This window comes from Rosa chinensis, chromosome 6, assembly GCF_002994745.2.
Source record: "Rosa chinensis cultivar Old Blush chromosome 6, RchiOBHm-V2, whole genome shotgun sequence".
Lineage (NCBI taxonomy): Eukaryota > Viridiplantae > Streptophyta > Magnoliopsida > Rosales > Rosaceae > Rosa > Rosa chinensis.
In genome coordinates, this window is record NC_037093.1 from 32,071,041 (window position 1) to 32,085,828 (window position 14,788).

Genomic DNA, 14,788 nt, shown 5'->3' on the forward strand with positions numbered 1-14,788 from the left:
GAAATAAGATAATTCACCATTAAGATTATAAATCAAAAGCAATTTCGGAAACGAATCAATAATGAAAGTATTTATATGAGATAATACGAAATCAATTTATAATCTCATACTCGAAATGTAAATTGATGAATAAATAGAGCATACTTTAAGAAATAATGCATGCATCAATTACTTAAAAACAAAAGTCCACTCACAGTACTATTCCGACGATCATGCATTCGTGTTCCGTTATCGAGCAATAGCTCGGTACGTCGTCCTGTACATAATTATATTCCGTGATTAATTCTTCAACAATTTAATACGATTCTTAAAATCAATTCCTCATAATTACATCTTCCATTCTCCTCGGATTTAGCCCAAATTATACCACTAATACCAATTTGTTAATTTAAAGGTTCCAAGGCAGAACCGAGAGATATCCAACAGTCGAATTCTCGTAATTCGATAATCGAAACCTTAAATTTCAAAATCCATAAATAATTCTAAGTTTCTCCAAAAATTACCAAACTTCACATACAAGCTCTACACCAATAATAGGATTTAATGGGCTAAAAACCGGAATTAAAACACTGCTCTACGCGCCTCCACGCGCCACCCACAGTGGCGGCGCGTGGGGCTCACGCGCCGGTGGCCACCACCTCCGATGGTCACCAAATTTTGGCAGCGCCACCTACTCATCAGACCCAACATTTTTCTCAACCACAACCCAATCCAATTTTACCTTTAAGAGCTCCAAATCGGCCGGTGAAAAATTTCCAGAAAAAACCCAAACCCTAGATTCGGGTTTTCCTTGATTCTCCTTCTATGCTGCAAATTGCGGCTCAAGGCTAGGGGGGAAATGATCCTTGTCAAAAACCCCACCTTCGACAGTGGTTTGGTGGCCGGAAATGGCCTGAATCGCCGGAAAACGTCAACTGCCACCGTTTGCTTCTCGCAGTCGATTCTCGTTTCTCTGGCCAAATCATGACAATCCACGACCACCAGCATGTAGAGAAGGAGGAGACGAGTCAGCAGCCACCTGGGTCTCGCCGATTGATGGTCGGACGACGGCCAATCGAAGGGGAAAGGGGAGAGGGCCGACGCGGGGAGAGAAAGGGAAGAGAGAGAAAATCTCGCGGGGGGGGGGGGGGGTAGGTTTCCGAAAATAGAAACCTACCACAGTAACTTTCCATATATATAGAAAGTTACCATGAACAATAACCGTGAACAATAACTTTAATCTTTCGCTCATAACTTTCGCATACGAACTCCGATTTAGGTGTATCACATGTCCACGGACTCGGTTTAACGTCCTCTACGACTTTCAAGAAGGAAGTTTTCTCAAATTTTGGCCCGATCAAAAAGTCAACTTTTAGGGCCACTAAAATACCGAATTAGGGTAAAAAGTGAGAGTAGTTGTCGTTTACCGTCCAAATGAGTAAACGGGTAAGTGAAAATACGGGATGTTACACATTTTGCCCCTAATTTTCTTTATTGACACTTTTGTCCCTAATTGCAATTTTAATTTTTTTGATGTGGTTTTATTTCTTAGCCCACTCCACCCGTACATATGTCATGGAGAATCGAACTCATGAGACAAACTTGGTTGCAATACTTTTTAACGCTTTTGTCCCTGATTGCAATATTTTTAAAACTGTAAAAAAGTAAATAGATAAACTTGGTTAAAACACTCGCTCCTACTCAAAACTTCTATTTAATGAATGTGTCTGTATGCCAGAATCCACTATTCAACTATGTTTCAAAATGAAAGTGGAGATTGCGTATGTACTAACGAAATATGATGGTTTGAGTTTTCATGAATAAGGCTTTTTTCACAATTCTACAAAACGTATATGTAAAACAATAACATATTTTTTTCACATAAAAAAAAAACAAATAACATCTTTGATTAACGTTTACTACATATAAAAACTCATTCCCGCAGCATCGCGCGGATTCATTACCTAGTATCATTTTATAAATGCAATTCATATGATTTCATTGTTTTTAATCAAAATTTCCACCAAAATAAAAACTTTCTCCGAAATTTCCTTAAATTTGAAGTATCGAAATCAAAACCAAAACTGAAATTTGAAACCTTGCTCTTAACACCTTTTACCTATGAAATAAAAAAATAAGGGCTAAATATTGATTACTACCCTGTAGTTTGGGTCTAAAATCAATACAGTCCCTGAACTTCTAATTTCATCAAAAACACCCCTGCACTTTCAATTTTGATCTAATAGGTCCAATTTATTAGTCTTCCGACAATTGAGTCATTTAACTTGTTGACGTGGCTCATATATGGCCTATGTTTTATGATGTGATGTTGAGGTGACCTGAGTTAATTTAGGAGTGAGTCCCACTATTAGCAATCTATTAAATAAATAATTTTTTAACAAATAATCCACCTATAACTTGAACCTATAACAGAATATTAACAAATTTGACCTATTAGATCAAAATTGAAAGTACAGGGGTGTTTTTGATGAAATTAGAAGTCTAGGGATTGAATTAATTTTGGACGTAAACCACAGGGTAGTAACCAGTATTTAGCCCAAAAAATTATAACTATTTTTTTTTTCCAAACAAAAAAGTGATAATGAATATTTTCTGTTATTTATAATTTTACCTCTTTACCAATTCTAATTAATAAGGTTTTCATAGTATATGTATAAGAGATAGTTACGTAAAAATAATTTACTATTAGGATTAACTAATATATTATGTACTGCGTACCATAAAGACTGGCGTACCCCGTACTCGTACCGCAACGTTCTGCGTTTCAGGTAACACTACTCTCTCTCTCTCTCTCTATGCTCGGAGAAAACAGTCGTCATTGCACTTAGCATCCACAGTTCGCCACTGCCTAACCATGACCGGAGACTGTGGAAATCCGTGGAGAACTATTAGAAAAGAACGAAAATAGAAGAAGATGAACATAGAGGAAGATTGTGAGAGGCTTTGATGACAATTGGAGGAATTGGAGGCAAGGCAGAGGTTCAGTTCTATCGGGGTTGAAGCTTAAGATTTGGAGACTTTTGTAGTTGGATAAATTAAATCACACCTTTCTAACTGGATTGGTAATCCACACTTGATAAAATTTGAAAAATTTGGTTGCTAGTTTTCCCAACTACCAAACATGATTAGTCAGATGACTCAGATTAGAAATGTTCCTTTCCACCCTCCTTACCCGATGAAGCAAACGTGGCCTTAGTGTATTAGTATATTGTAGAATTAAAAAGAAAAGAAAAAAAGAAATCAAAGTTTGGAATAACTTAAAAACTCGTATTGAAATTCTTGTCCCAAATATAATAAGTTGAGGCAGTATGTCATAAAAATAAAAAATAAAAATCCATCCTCTATCGATCTGTTACTTTCCTGGTTGCCCTTTTTCGAACTTTTATACTTGCTTGACATATCTTTGCATCTGTCTCTCATATCCTGGAAAGCAATCGGATCTGAGTTGGTATGTAATCGACATCGACGTGGGTCTCACTCGAGGAGGATCTCTGTTCTGTTCTGTTCTGTTATGTATGAATCTGGTCATTAAAGTTGTTTCTTCGTAATGATGGCGGCTCCGAGAAATCTGGTGGGGCTCAGGGATGAAGAGAATGCCAAGGCGGCGGCGGCGGCGGAGGAGGACGACCACCAGGACGATGATTGGTCCACCGGCAAGAAGCCCAAGTCGGAGCGCTTGCCCCTCTCCCGCTGGGAGGTCGCCGCTGCTCTCTCCGTCTTCTTCATATTCTCCTCCGGCCTTTTCTGTGTCTACTTGACCATGCCCGCCGCCGATTACGGTAAACTCAAGCTTCCACGCACCATTGCCGATCTTCGCTTGCTCAAGTACGTTCCCCAATTATACCCCAATTATACCCAATTCCCAAACTCTCTCTCTCTCTTATACTTTTCTTCTTCTTCTTCTCCTCCAGAGATCATCTTGGGACCTATGCAAACGATTATCCAGCTCAATTCATTCTGGGTTACTGTTCCACATACATCTTCATGCAGACTTTCATGATTCCCGGAACGATATTCATGTCATTGCTCGCCGGAGCTCTTTTCGGGGTTTTCAGGGGCCTTCTCCTGGTTGTCTTCAACGCCACTGCTGGAGCTTCTTCCTGCTTCTTTTTGTCCAAGTTAATTGGCAGGCCTTTAGTCAGTTGGTTGTGGCCCGAAAAATTGAGATTCTTTCAGGCAGAGGTACATCCATTTCTTACTGGTTTTTGATTCGGATACTTGTGGCTTCGGCATCCTCTCCTCTTAACATTCATTCGTATGCATTCAGATCGCAAAGCGCAGGGAAAAGCTGCTCAACTATATGCTTTTCCTGAGGATAACTCCAACATTGCCAAACCTTTTCATCAACTTGGCATCTCCCATTGTTGACATACCCTTTCACATTTTCTTTCTTGCAACTTTGATTGGTCTTATTCCAGCATCTTATATCACAGTCAGAGTAAGTCCCTTCTCGCTAATTCATTGATTTTTCTTTGCAACTTTACTCATCCTACTATTTTTCCTTGTCTCCTACTTTGATTGTTCTATTTTTTCTCCTGCTTTTTTGGAGTCTTTCAAAGGATAAGTGGTATAACCTTACTTGTGTCATTACTTGAGTGCTCACTATTTAGTAGTCCCGCTGAGTCCATATTCATCACCCGTCCTGTTAATATACTAATTTTCATCTCAACCTTTCAATGATTGGAATCGAGCCATTTTCATTAGATGGTCATTGTGATTTTAGTCAATCAAATGGTTTCTTCAATCCCATTATGACTGTAGCTAAACATATAGTCTGGAAAGAACTGATGTTGATGAATTCTTTTGCATGCCTAATGTTTTGGACCATGATCACCTATAATTCGGAACTCTGAGTACATTGCTTCACAGCTCATGAGCTCATGTATTAAATGATATTTACTCAAAAGACCACAATATATAAGATATCTTATTGGGAAAAGAGCGCCTACTAAATTCTTCTTTTCTACATCCTATGTCTTCTTTACATGTTTTTATCTTCTTTTTGTGGCTTTTATTCTTGGGTAACACCCCCTTAGGTTTGGTACGTGTAGTGACAAATATATAAGAATACATATAGTCAGGTTTTATTACCGTTTAACCTCAAATATGTTATAATAAGTTGTGATGCTATGCAATCACACCTTACCTTGGTCAGTTATGGTTACAGTCCTTGTAATTTGATCATGGAGAAATTTTGAAATATGGTTTACATAGCCATCTATTTGAATAATAATAATCATCTTTGTTCAGACAAATTTATAATTACATGCTAAAGTCTGGAGTCATTGATGATCACCAATATCTCAACTTTCTGCAAGACAATAGAGTACACCCACTAATTCATGACCAGGAATTTGTAGGAGAAAACGAAACAGGGTAATTAAAACTAGTTTGAGCAACTTAGTTTTCTTGGCTGTATTATCTAATCAGCTTTAGATGATTAGAGTACTTGTCATTTTACTCCTTGGTCTACTCAAGGTATTCTTATTCATTATGCAGGCACCACAAGTATATTACTGGGTTGCCCAATATCTAATATACTCTAATTATTTTGGGAATACTTGAGGTTTTCTGTTTGACGCTTTACTCTTTAGTTGTTTCTAAATGAATATGTGAGATGAAAAGAGTTAAGTCACCTAGCCTATTTATAATATATTGGTCTTCAGCCAGCAGCTAACTGAGGTAGCCTGTAGCCAGCTGGGGCAGATTGAGGCACTGAGCCACTATTCACCACCTATCGTGGTTGACCAGCAATTCTAGAAAAACTTCTGGTTTTATCATCTGTTTCCACTACGTATCTACTGGAGTTCCCTCACATCAAGGCCCATTACTCATAGGGTGCAGATATAAATAAGGCCTATATTATCCAGCCAACAGCTAGCAAGGTCCTGTAACCAGCACTTCAGATCCGGGCACTGAGCCAATATTAACAACTTATCGTGGTTGACTGGCAATTCTAGAAAAGCTTTTGGTTTTGTTCTCTCTTTGAACTATGTGTCTACTGCATTTTCCCCGCATCATGTCCCATTACTCCTAGGGTCCAGATATAAACAGCCTATTTATAATTTATTGGTCTTAAGCCAACAGCTAGCAAAGTTAGCCTGTAGCCAGCTGTGGCAGATCGACTGATTGAGGCATTAAGCCACTATTCACCACCTATCCTGATTGACTAAAGGATTCTAGTAAAGCTTCTGGTTTTGTTCTCTCTTTGCACCATGTGTCTACTGGAGTTCCCTCACATCATGCCCCGTTTGAATTGTGTGATATAGAACCAATTGGTAGTAAGATCAGGCCTTATGAAACTAAAGGATAGAACAGAAAGGTTATGGTTTATAGAAGGCGGAACAGAATAAACGGAAGAATAAGTATGAGATATTAGATAGTCTATGGAGACAGCAAGTACAATTAGAGGAGAGTTATTCAAGATTCAGCAATGGAGGACTTCTATTCGTTCATCAAATCTGTCTGGCAAATAATTCTAGAACAACTAGGATAGTTGGTTCCTAATAACATTTGGCTAAATTAAATATCTAAGAATGTCACCAACATATGTAGCCAAAAAAAAAATATATATATATATATATATATGTATTATGTTATTAACATAGGATAATCCTCAAAAAACCCTATGTAGAGTGCTGTCTTTATTTGATTATATTCTGTATGACCCGCCCAGATATAAAGAAAGTTAATTTTGTTCCTAGTACTTGACTCCTGTACATGACACAAGCATATAGTTTGATGAACCCTCCTCTAAGTAAGTGTTCTTGCAGATGCTTATGCTGTCTGCAATGAGGACATAAATATAGAGGGTAATAGAAGGTCATCCCGAAGTTCTAGACTTCTTATTGTTCAAATTTCTCCCATTTTCAATTGTATGAATCTTAATGGGAGCAATGTTGTCAAGTATTTCCAAGAATTTATGGTGAATTGCAAACCTATTTATCCTATTTATCGTTAGTAAGGTTGCTGTGTAGTTATTTGAGGAATGTTTGCTGAGTGTGATCTATCCATTTGAGAAATGCTGTGGTAGCTAACTCTCGCGAAATTATCTTTAACTTGATACTAGTAACTTTGTTGGGATTATCATGGATTCATGCTGAAGCTTTTGGTTTTCAACCTGAAAAAAGCTAGTCTATTTTAAAGAAAACTTATAAAGAAACTACTACTGATGTATTTTGAGGGGTAAGTTCCACATTTCGCTATTGATAATTCTTAATATCTTCACATATGCTTCAAAGTGGAGTCCAAAAAGAAGTGGGTTTAATTTTTATTTCAGTAACTGATAGCTGCTGGTTTTGGTTATTTTTTCAGGCTGGCCTTGCTCTTGGGGATCTCAAGTCAGTCAAGGACCTCTACGATTTTAAAACATTATTTGTGCTTTTCCTTATTGGTTCAGTGATTATATTTCCAACACTTTTGAAGAGAAAGCGAATCTATGAATGAAAGTTCTGTTGGTAAGGACTCAATTTCACGATTCCATCCGAAACTTTTCTGATGTTATAGCCATATGTTATATTTATTCAAGTTTTATTTTCAGTATCTAAAGGGAGTGTCTGTTTGTCAATGTAGGCTACTTGAAAGCATTCTTTACTAGGTATGTTAGAGAGTTAAAATGATGCTTGGAAAGATGTGTAAAATGTGTATGGACTTCACATTGCTTTACGCGTGTCACGATGATAAGCTCTGTAAAATGTTCTTACAATTATATAGCAAATCTCAAAGAGTCTACTAGGCTTATGTTGGAGGTAAACTATTCTACATTTTATTAGGTTGCCTTTTTGCTTTTTATTCCTAATTTTTTTATTTTGAGAAAGAGTGCTTCTATTCATATCTCTTTTGTCGGTATGTATACCTCTCATTTTTGGACATTTTAAACTCTCAATATTGCCCCTCTTTTAAACAGAAAAAAAAAATGAATAAATAAATAAATAAATCTTCTGGTCGCTTTTATGTCGCTCTCATCGTCCTAGTTCCTCTTTGTGGTTCAGTTTTACTGTCTCTCCTCTTCCTTTCCATCTCCATTTCGTATTCTCTTCCCTAATTCCTCTATAATCCTCTCTCCAACTCTTCTAATTTTCCATGTTTTCTTACTTTCAGTCGTCAGTTTCTTAAACCTCTCCAATTGTCGTGTTGCATCAGTATTTGATTGAATGAAAAAGTGCTTCAATTTGGTTGTATATGTATATCTTTGGTATATGTTTCTGTTTTATTCTTAATCAATCAAGTTTATACTAAATTCCTCCTATACTAGGTGAGTGCGAGTTTTTACCACTCGTCAGTTTCTATCATTCCTCCATGACTTCTGGCCGCTAACAAATCTACAAATTAATTATACTCAACCTCATTGTTTTGTCTATATTCTTCGTTCCATCAAGGAGCAACATCTAAATTGATCCAATTAAAATAACAATTTGTCAAATGGATAATCAATAGAGAGGACGATTAATGTTGCTAGAGAAAGGCACACAGAGGCGAAGCTTGCACTTTCTCAAAAAAAAAAAAAAACAGAGGTGAAGCTTACACCACTTGTGCGATGCCAGGAAGTGGTCGGACGGCAGAGAACTCGTTGGGTCACGCTTGCAGGTTAACAGGTCGACGTATATTTTCTTTTAAGAAATTCATAAAAAATAGCTTGGGCTTCCAAAATTTTCACTTTCTGCAAACTCATCTGGACGTATATTTTATTATCAATTCGATAAATTGAAAATTTCACTTCAGTGAAAATTTTGAAAATATTTCTAAACCTTCTTAATAATTGTCGTGATTGCTAAATTTTAATTTTAACTTCGATAATTACATCTTCACTTTTCAAATTTTCACAGGGCACCCCAAGTGGCCTAAGAATTTCCTACATGAATGATAAACTAAATTAAACCACTTTTCCTATAATGGCCATATCTAATTTACTCTTCAACAATATAATCAATTAGTAACACTATCATATTTTGAACATCAAAATGATAGCCAACATTACAAATAGACAGATCCCTTATAATCAAGCAACACAAGAGTTGTAGCTGTTTAGTTCCTATTACAATTGCATGTGAAGAAGACATTGTTTTTGGTTAGTCTCTCATGTAGACTCTTTTATTCCAAAAGCATCAGCCAAATTAAAGTTCAAATTGCGAGAAGCAGTTCTGTTCCTCCCTATAGTACCATGATCACCACCCTTCTTCATCATTGCAGCAAACTCCCCATAGTCAATACGCCCATCCTATAAAAAGAAAAAACGATACAATTACACTGTAACTATTTGGATGATGATATGTATCTAATATGTTTCTTGTGAAGGTCTACAAGATAACATTAAGAAATTTGGGAAGACTCTCTCTTTTCTACTTCAAATTACTAGGCTTTAAACCCACACAAAAATGAATCACATATATTACCTCAGTTGCACTCATAGTTCATATCACGCATCCCGTAACATAATCAATGTTTTCAAAAATGTACACATACACAAAAAGTAAGTAACATTAAAGATGCGGGTATCATTCGACTAGCACTTTTAGCTTCTTATCAGTGTGGAATTTGGCAAAATAAATTAAAGCTTTACATAATAGTGGTTGACACAGTGATTGGAAAACAGAAATAATTAGCAACAGACTTACATTATCCTGATCAATTTCTTTGATCATATCATCCAGATGAACATCACCTAGACCGAAGTCTTTGCAAGCTTGTTGAAGCTCATCAATGGTAATGTAACCACTAGCATCTTTGTCAAAAAAGGAAAAGGCTGCAATTAAATTTTCCTCTCTTTCCATCTTATTTAAGTGTAACGTAGCAGCAAGAAATTCCCCATAATCTATTGTTCCACTGTTGTCTATATCAGCCTGTAAATATTGAGGAAGCAAAAACTTTATTAGGGTAATCCAAAATATGAAAGGAAGAATATAAAAATTCTTGCTAATATAAGTTTATGGTGCTATTAACTGCTTCCATAAGAGACTTGATTTCAGATTCCATTAGGTCTGAGCCCACTTTTTTCAAACCCACTTTAAGTTCCTCAAATGTTATTGTCCCACTATTATCCGTGTCAATCATCTTGAATAACTCCTTTAAACCACCAATTTCTTCCTCTGAAAGTCTTTCTGCTATAACCTGCAAACAAAAAAAACAATATAAGAAGATGGATATTCAAATTAATTTGTTTTGCTCTAATTATCGCCAGCATTTACATATTTGCATGTTAAATAATCTATAGAAGATGTGTGAATGTTAATGAAATCATAGATGAATTCATCAGTTGACTTCTATATTACTAATGCAGAATATATTTGACTGGAAAATTAAGAAACATGTAAAATTTGAACAGATTATAAGACATACACGAAGAGCCATCTTTTTCAATTTATTCATTGCCGAAAACTGCTTGAGGCGAGACAAAACTGCAGAGTCTAGCGGTTTGTCTGGGGCAACCCTATCATCAACAATCCATGGGTGACCTGACGAACAGAAGGAACACATTGTAGAGGTCAACAAAGCTAGGTACTATATGGATATAAACCTTTCCTATTTAGCATATGATAACTTTCTTGATATAGAAGTTACTCACACAAGACTTCATGGGCAGTTATTCTTTTTCTTGGGTCCCTCTCAAGCATCTTTAGCATCAAAGCTTTTGCACTTTCTGAAATACTAGGCCAAGGCTCAGATTCAAAATCTATTTTGCCTTGTAAAATCTGTCGAAAGATTCCTGCTTCAGTTTCTGAAAATATGAAGAAATGTTATTACTTTGATGATAAAAGGAGTAAAAAAAAAAAAAAACAATATTATTGTAAATCTGACTAATAATTTTAACAGTTTGTATCGTAAAATTGTAACTCATCAAGATACCTGCCCAAAAAGGAGGAACCCCACTTAATAGAATGTAAAGTATAACACCAGCACTCCAGACATCCACTTCAGGTCCATAAATCTTTGACAACACCTCTGGTGCGACGTAATAGGGACTTCCAACAACATCATGAAATACTTGTCCTGGAGTAGTAGAAAAATGTAAAATGTAACAAAATAAGCTAGTCACTTCTTATATTTTATCAAAGAAAACCTGACATTGTTTTAGATTTTTAGACCTATTTCATAAAAATATAAATTTAACATAACAAAGGTGATAGTAATCAAAATTAAGGATCAATAACAGAAGCTTGAATATATACCAAACCATATAATTAACTAGCCAAAAGAATTAATAGAGATTAACCAACCAACTCATATTAAAAAAAAAAAACCAAAATGAACATAGTTTTCATTTCAATAGAGAATAAATTTAGATCTGACAGAATAAAAGTAATAATTAAATTAAGAAAACCTGGCTTATAGAAGATGGACAAGCCAAAATCGGTCGCTTTGAGCCTGGCATCATCAGAAGGAGTATCAAACAAGAAATTCTCAGGTTTGAGATCCCTATGCATGACCCCAAGAGAGTGACAGGCCTCGACAACCCCAACAATTGTCTTTATAAGCTTAGCAGCCTCTCTCTCACTGTAATGGCCCTTCTTAACAATCCTATCAAATAACTCACCACCAGCGCAAAGCTCCATCACCAAATGCACAAACACAGCGTCCTCATATGTTCCTTTGATTTGAACCACAAATGGGTGTTCAGACAAGTGGTGCATGATCTGAATCTCTCGCCAAACGTCATCGTAGTCTTCTCTACAAATGAGCTTACGCTTTGGGATGGATTTGCAAGCATACAATGCCCCTGTGGTTTTGTGTGTACAAAGATATGTGGTTCCGAATTGGCCTTGCCCAAGTTTCTTGCCCATCAGGTAATGGTCTCTCAATTTTGGGGTTTCATACGGTAAAACTGTATGATTGCTGAGTTTTCTTGAATGTGGTGATGCTTCGTCCGCTCTCTTCATTGTTAATGCTACCCAATTCGATAAAACTACCCAGATTAATATTCTAATTCATCTCCTCCTCTTTCGCTCTCTCCTATTTTCTTCAAACAAACAGTTATTTCTGTTTCTTTGGGTAGCTCTCTCCTACTTTCTCTTTCTCATTCATTTCTGCGGGCAAACGAGGATTGGAAAGTCTCTTTGCGTCACATGTGGATAGCTTTATTGCTACATCTTTACCTACTTATATTCTCTCTGCATGAGGATTCTAAAAATACGTTAGACTAGGGACAACTTTCCCATTTTTTTCTCTTTTATCTTTATCTTTTTCTTTTATTCAATCCCCCCATCTTTTTAGTTCAGTTTTTTATTTTTATTTTTTCTTGGTTGAGGATTAAAATAATTAAAAAAAAAAAACTCTCTATTACAACCCAAGCCTATTCTATCAAAATGAAAAGCATTAAAAGCAGATAAACGCAAGGAGTGATTCCAGATTTGTGCATTCAAGCCATGCCTCATGTCTGCAAAAGCCTCAGCTAGGAATTGGTCTTCCTCTTAATGTGCTTGAGGGATACATGGTGGAGTTGAGCAGCAAGGTATTTGATATCCTTAATGATAAGCTTGATCCACCAAGGAGGGGTAAATGGGTAATGGAACCCAGAACACTATCCAAAATGAGTTTTTAATCACCTTCGACTTCCATAAACTTGAAACCATGCATAAAATCAGCATGTAAACAAGTTCTAAGAGCTAGGGCTTTTGAGGTGAGGACATCAGTGAAACCAAGGTTCTATGACGAAGCAGCTAATATAGCTTCTCCATTAGCATTTCTGAAAATAAAACCACATGCACTGTGTTGATTTAATTTAACTAAACAATAAATTGAATTTAAAGTAGTCATCTTTAGCGGGTATCATTTAATAATATCATAACAAATCTTTTTCTTCATACAGGCAGACTAGGCCTAGGGCCTCAGATTTTATGTATGGGCCTCAGAAAAAAAAAATTTATGTTGCCCAACAAAAAAAAGAGGCAAAGGGTTTCTCAATTCAACTAAAAAAAAATATGTTCCACTTCACGTGCTATTTCTAAAGGGAAGGCACCTTTGGGTTCAACTCGGTTGACCCATTCAAAAGATTAAATGCATTGTCCGGGACTCCGGGATTGCTCTAGGATTGGATCGTCCAGGGAGCGACTATTTGTACCCTCACAGTTGCTGGGGGCTCATTGATCCAATATTGCTTTCCTTTTTGGAAACAATATTAAAAAAGAATACAAGTTATGTTTCTTATGCTTGTTTGACTTACCCTGCTCGTTGTGTTCTTGTTAGAGCAAGTGCACCCGTAGTCAAGAAAAGGCAAAGTCGAGAAGTCAAGAATTCGACCAGTCAAGTTACTATTCACTGTCACTGGACATAGGTTTACACCCGTTGTTTTTCTTGCCCGGTCAACACTGTTCATTATTATATAATTTTAGAAGGGTCTCGAAAATCAACTTTTTACACATACATAATTTGGGAAAACTTCCTTCATGAAAGTTATAGAGATCGTCGATACGATCTCGTGCATACATGGAACGCAATATTCGGAGTTCGTATGAATTTATTATTAATTTTTGAAATCTGAAAATTTTCTATAAATAGTAAAAAAAAAATTTCTATTTTGTTTCAAAGGACGAAAATTTTTCATTTTTTCATTTCCCCCCCCCCTCCCGTTCTCTCTCTCGCAGCTGCACCGGACCCTTGTTTTTCGTCCGACCCGACCCGGATTTTTCTCCGTCCTCCGGCGTCCTCCGGCCAAGGACCCGGCCACCCCCGAGGTCGCCTCACCTCGTCCTGCCGGTCTATGGCGTCAAACAGCCCAGAATCTTCCCCCAGGCCGAGATCGAAAAAGCCCAGGCGGAGCAAATCTTCATGCAGCTCTGTGGCATCAGTCGAGCTGCCTTTGCGGCGCCACACGTCGATGCCCAGTCCTCCACTCCCTCCATTTGGCGCGTCGACCATTGCTGAGCTCCTCCTCACGTCAGCCACGATATGGCCTGGCCTAGCTGGCATCTGGGTTTGGCCGGTCATGGAAATAGTCATGGGGATGACTATTTTCTTGGCTGTAATCAAGAAAGGGTTGGTTTTGCCCAGGCAAAAAACCACCGGTGGAAGGAGCAAAATCCATCTCAAGGTCATGTAGTCAGGTTTTTCTTGACTATGCCCGGTCAAGAGTAAACCGGTGGACTTGCTCTTAGTGGGGGTTGCCGATGTTTTATTGTGAAAGCCGGTGATGAACTGATTCTATGGGCCATCCCTTTTCTGCCAATTTAAGATTCCATCACCTACTTGTGTTTTGTTTCACCATTTTCTTCTTGCTGTTTTGGGAGTGGTGGTCTAAATGGCAAAATTAAAGAGGAACAAATCGGAAGATATTAGTATTTGGGTTTGTTAACTGTGGACCTTCCTCAAATTATGACGAAGCCAGCCTTTGGAGTGAGTACATGGAAGTCTTCCCCTGGTGTTGTTGCTACACTACTGTCGTTACTATAATGTTGTCATTGCGATCTTCTCAATTATGTTGTTTTGGTTGCAAGTGATGTAATACAAGAAGCGAAGACATTTTTCCGCTTCTTTCTTACAGTTATTTGTACATACGCCCTAGGAATTGTATTCAGTCAGCGCATGTTTTAGTTAGGTAGCGCTTTTGTTCCCTACTTTTCAACATGGGGTAATGGGTAGACCTCACTGGCTATCCGATGTACTAATACCTGTTGTACTTATCTAAATAACTAAATTTCTTAATAATATACAATTCCAGCTTCTCAAAAAAAAAAAAAAAAAAAACCTTCTCTTTCTCAATCCACCACCAAAATACATAAATCAACTTCAATTCACAATCCACCACGGCACCAAAAGACTTTTCTTTCATTCAATTCAACTTCTTTTTTTCTTGTTC

General features: G+C 37.1%; 2 protein-coding genes across 3 annotated transcripts; one reads left to right on the top strand and one right to left on the bottom strand.

Moving 5' to 3' along the window:
- The first annotated feature begins 3,306 nt into the window (after positions 1-3,306).
- Positions 3,307-7,768, top strand: LOC112172817 (uncharacterized membrane protein At4g09580). Of its 2 annotated transcripts, XM_024310304.2 has the most exons (5): positions 3,307-3,825; positions 3,912-4,182; positions 4,268-4,438; positions 7,315-7,457; positions 7,573-7,768. In XM_024310304.2, the coding sequence occupies exons 1-4, from the start codon at positions 3,548-3,550 to the stop codon at positions 7,444-7,446; spliced, it is 852 nt and encodes a 283-aa protein (XP_024166072.1). In that variant the 5' UTR covers positions 3,307-3,547; the 3' UTR covers positions 7,447-7,457; positions 7,573-7,768. The 2 variants fall into 2 exon arrangements, with proteins under 2 accessions (XP_024166072.1, XP_024166071.1); XM_024310303.2 differs by having other exon boundaries at positions 7,315-7,753.
- Positions 7,769-8,910: 1,142 nt separating this feature from the next.
- LOC112172816 (calcium-dependent protein kinase 11) lies at positions 8,911-12,063 on the bottom strand. The gene is made up of 7 exons (XM_024310302.2): positions 11,318-12,063; positions 10,843-10,986; positions 10,562-10,714; positions 10,336-10,451; positions 9,940-10,107; positions 9,615-9,839; positions 8,911-9,217 (listed from the first exon to the last, which is right to left on the bottom strand). The coding sequence occupies exons 1-7, from the start codon at positions 11,871-11,873 to the stop codon at positions 9,077-9,079; spliced, it is 1,503 nt and encodes a 500-aa protein (XP_024166070.1). The 5' UTR covers positions 11,874-12,063; the 3' UTR covers positions 8,911-9,076.
- Positions 12,064-14,788: the final 2,725 nt, after the last annotated feature.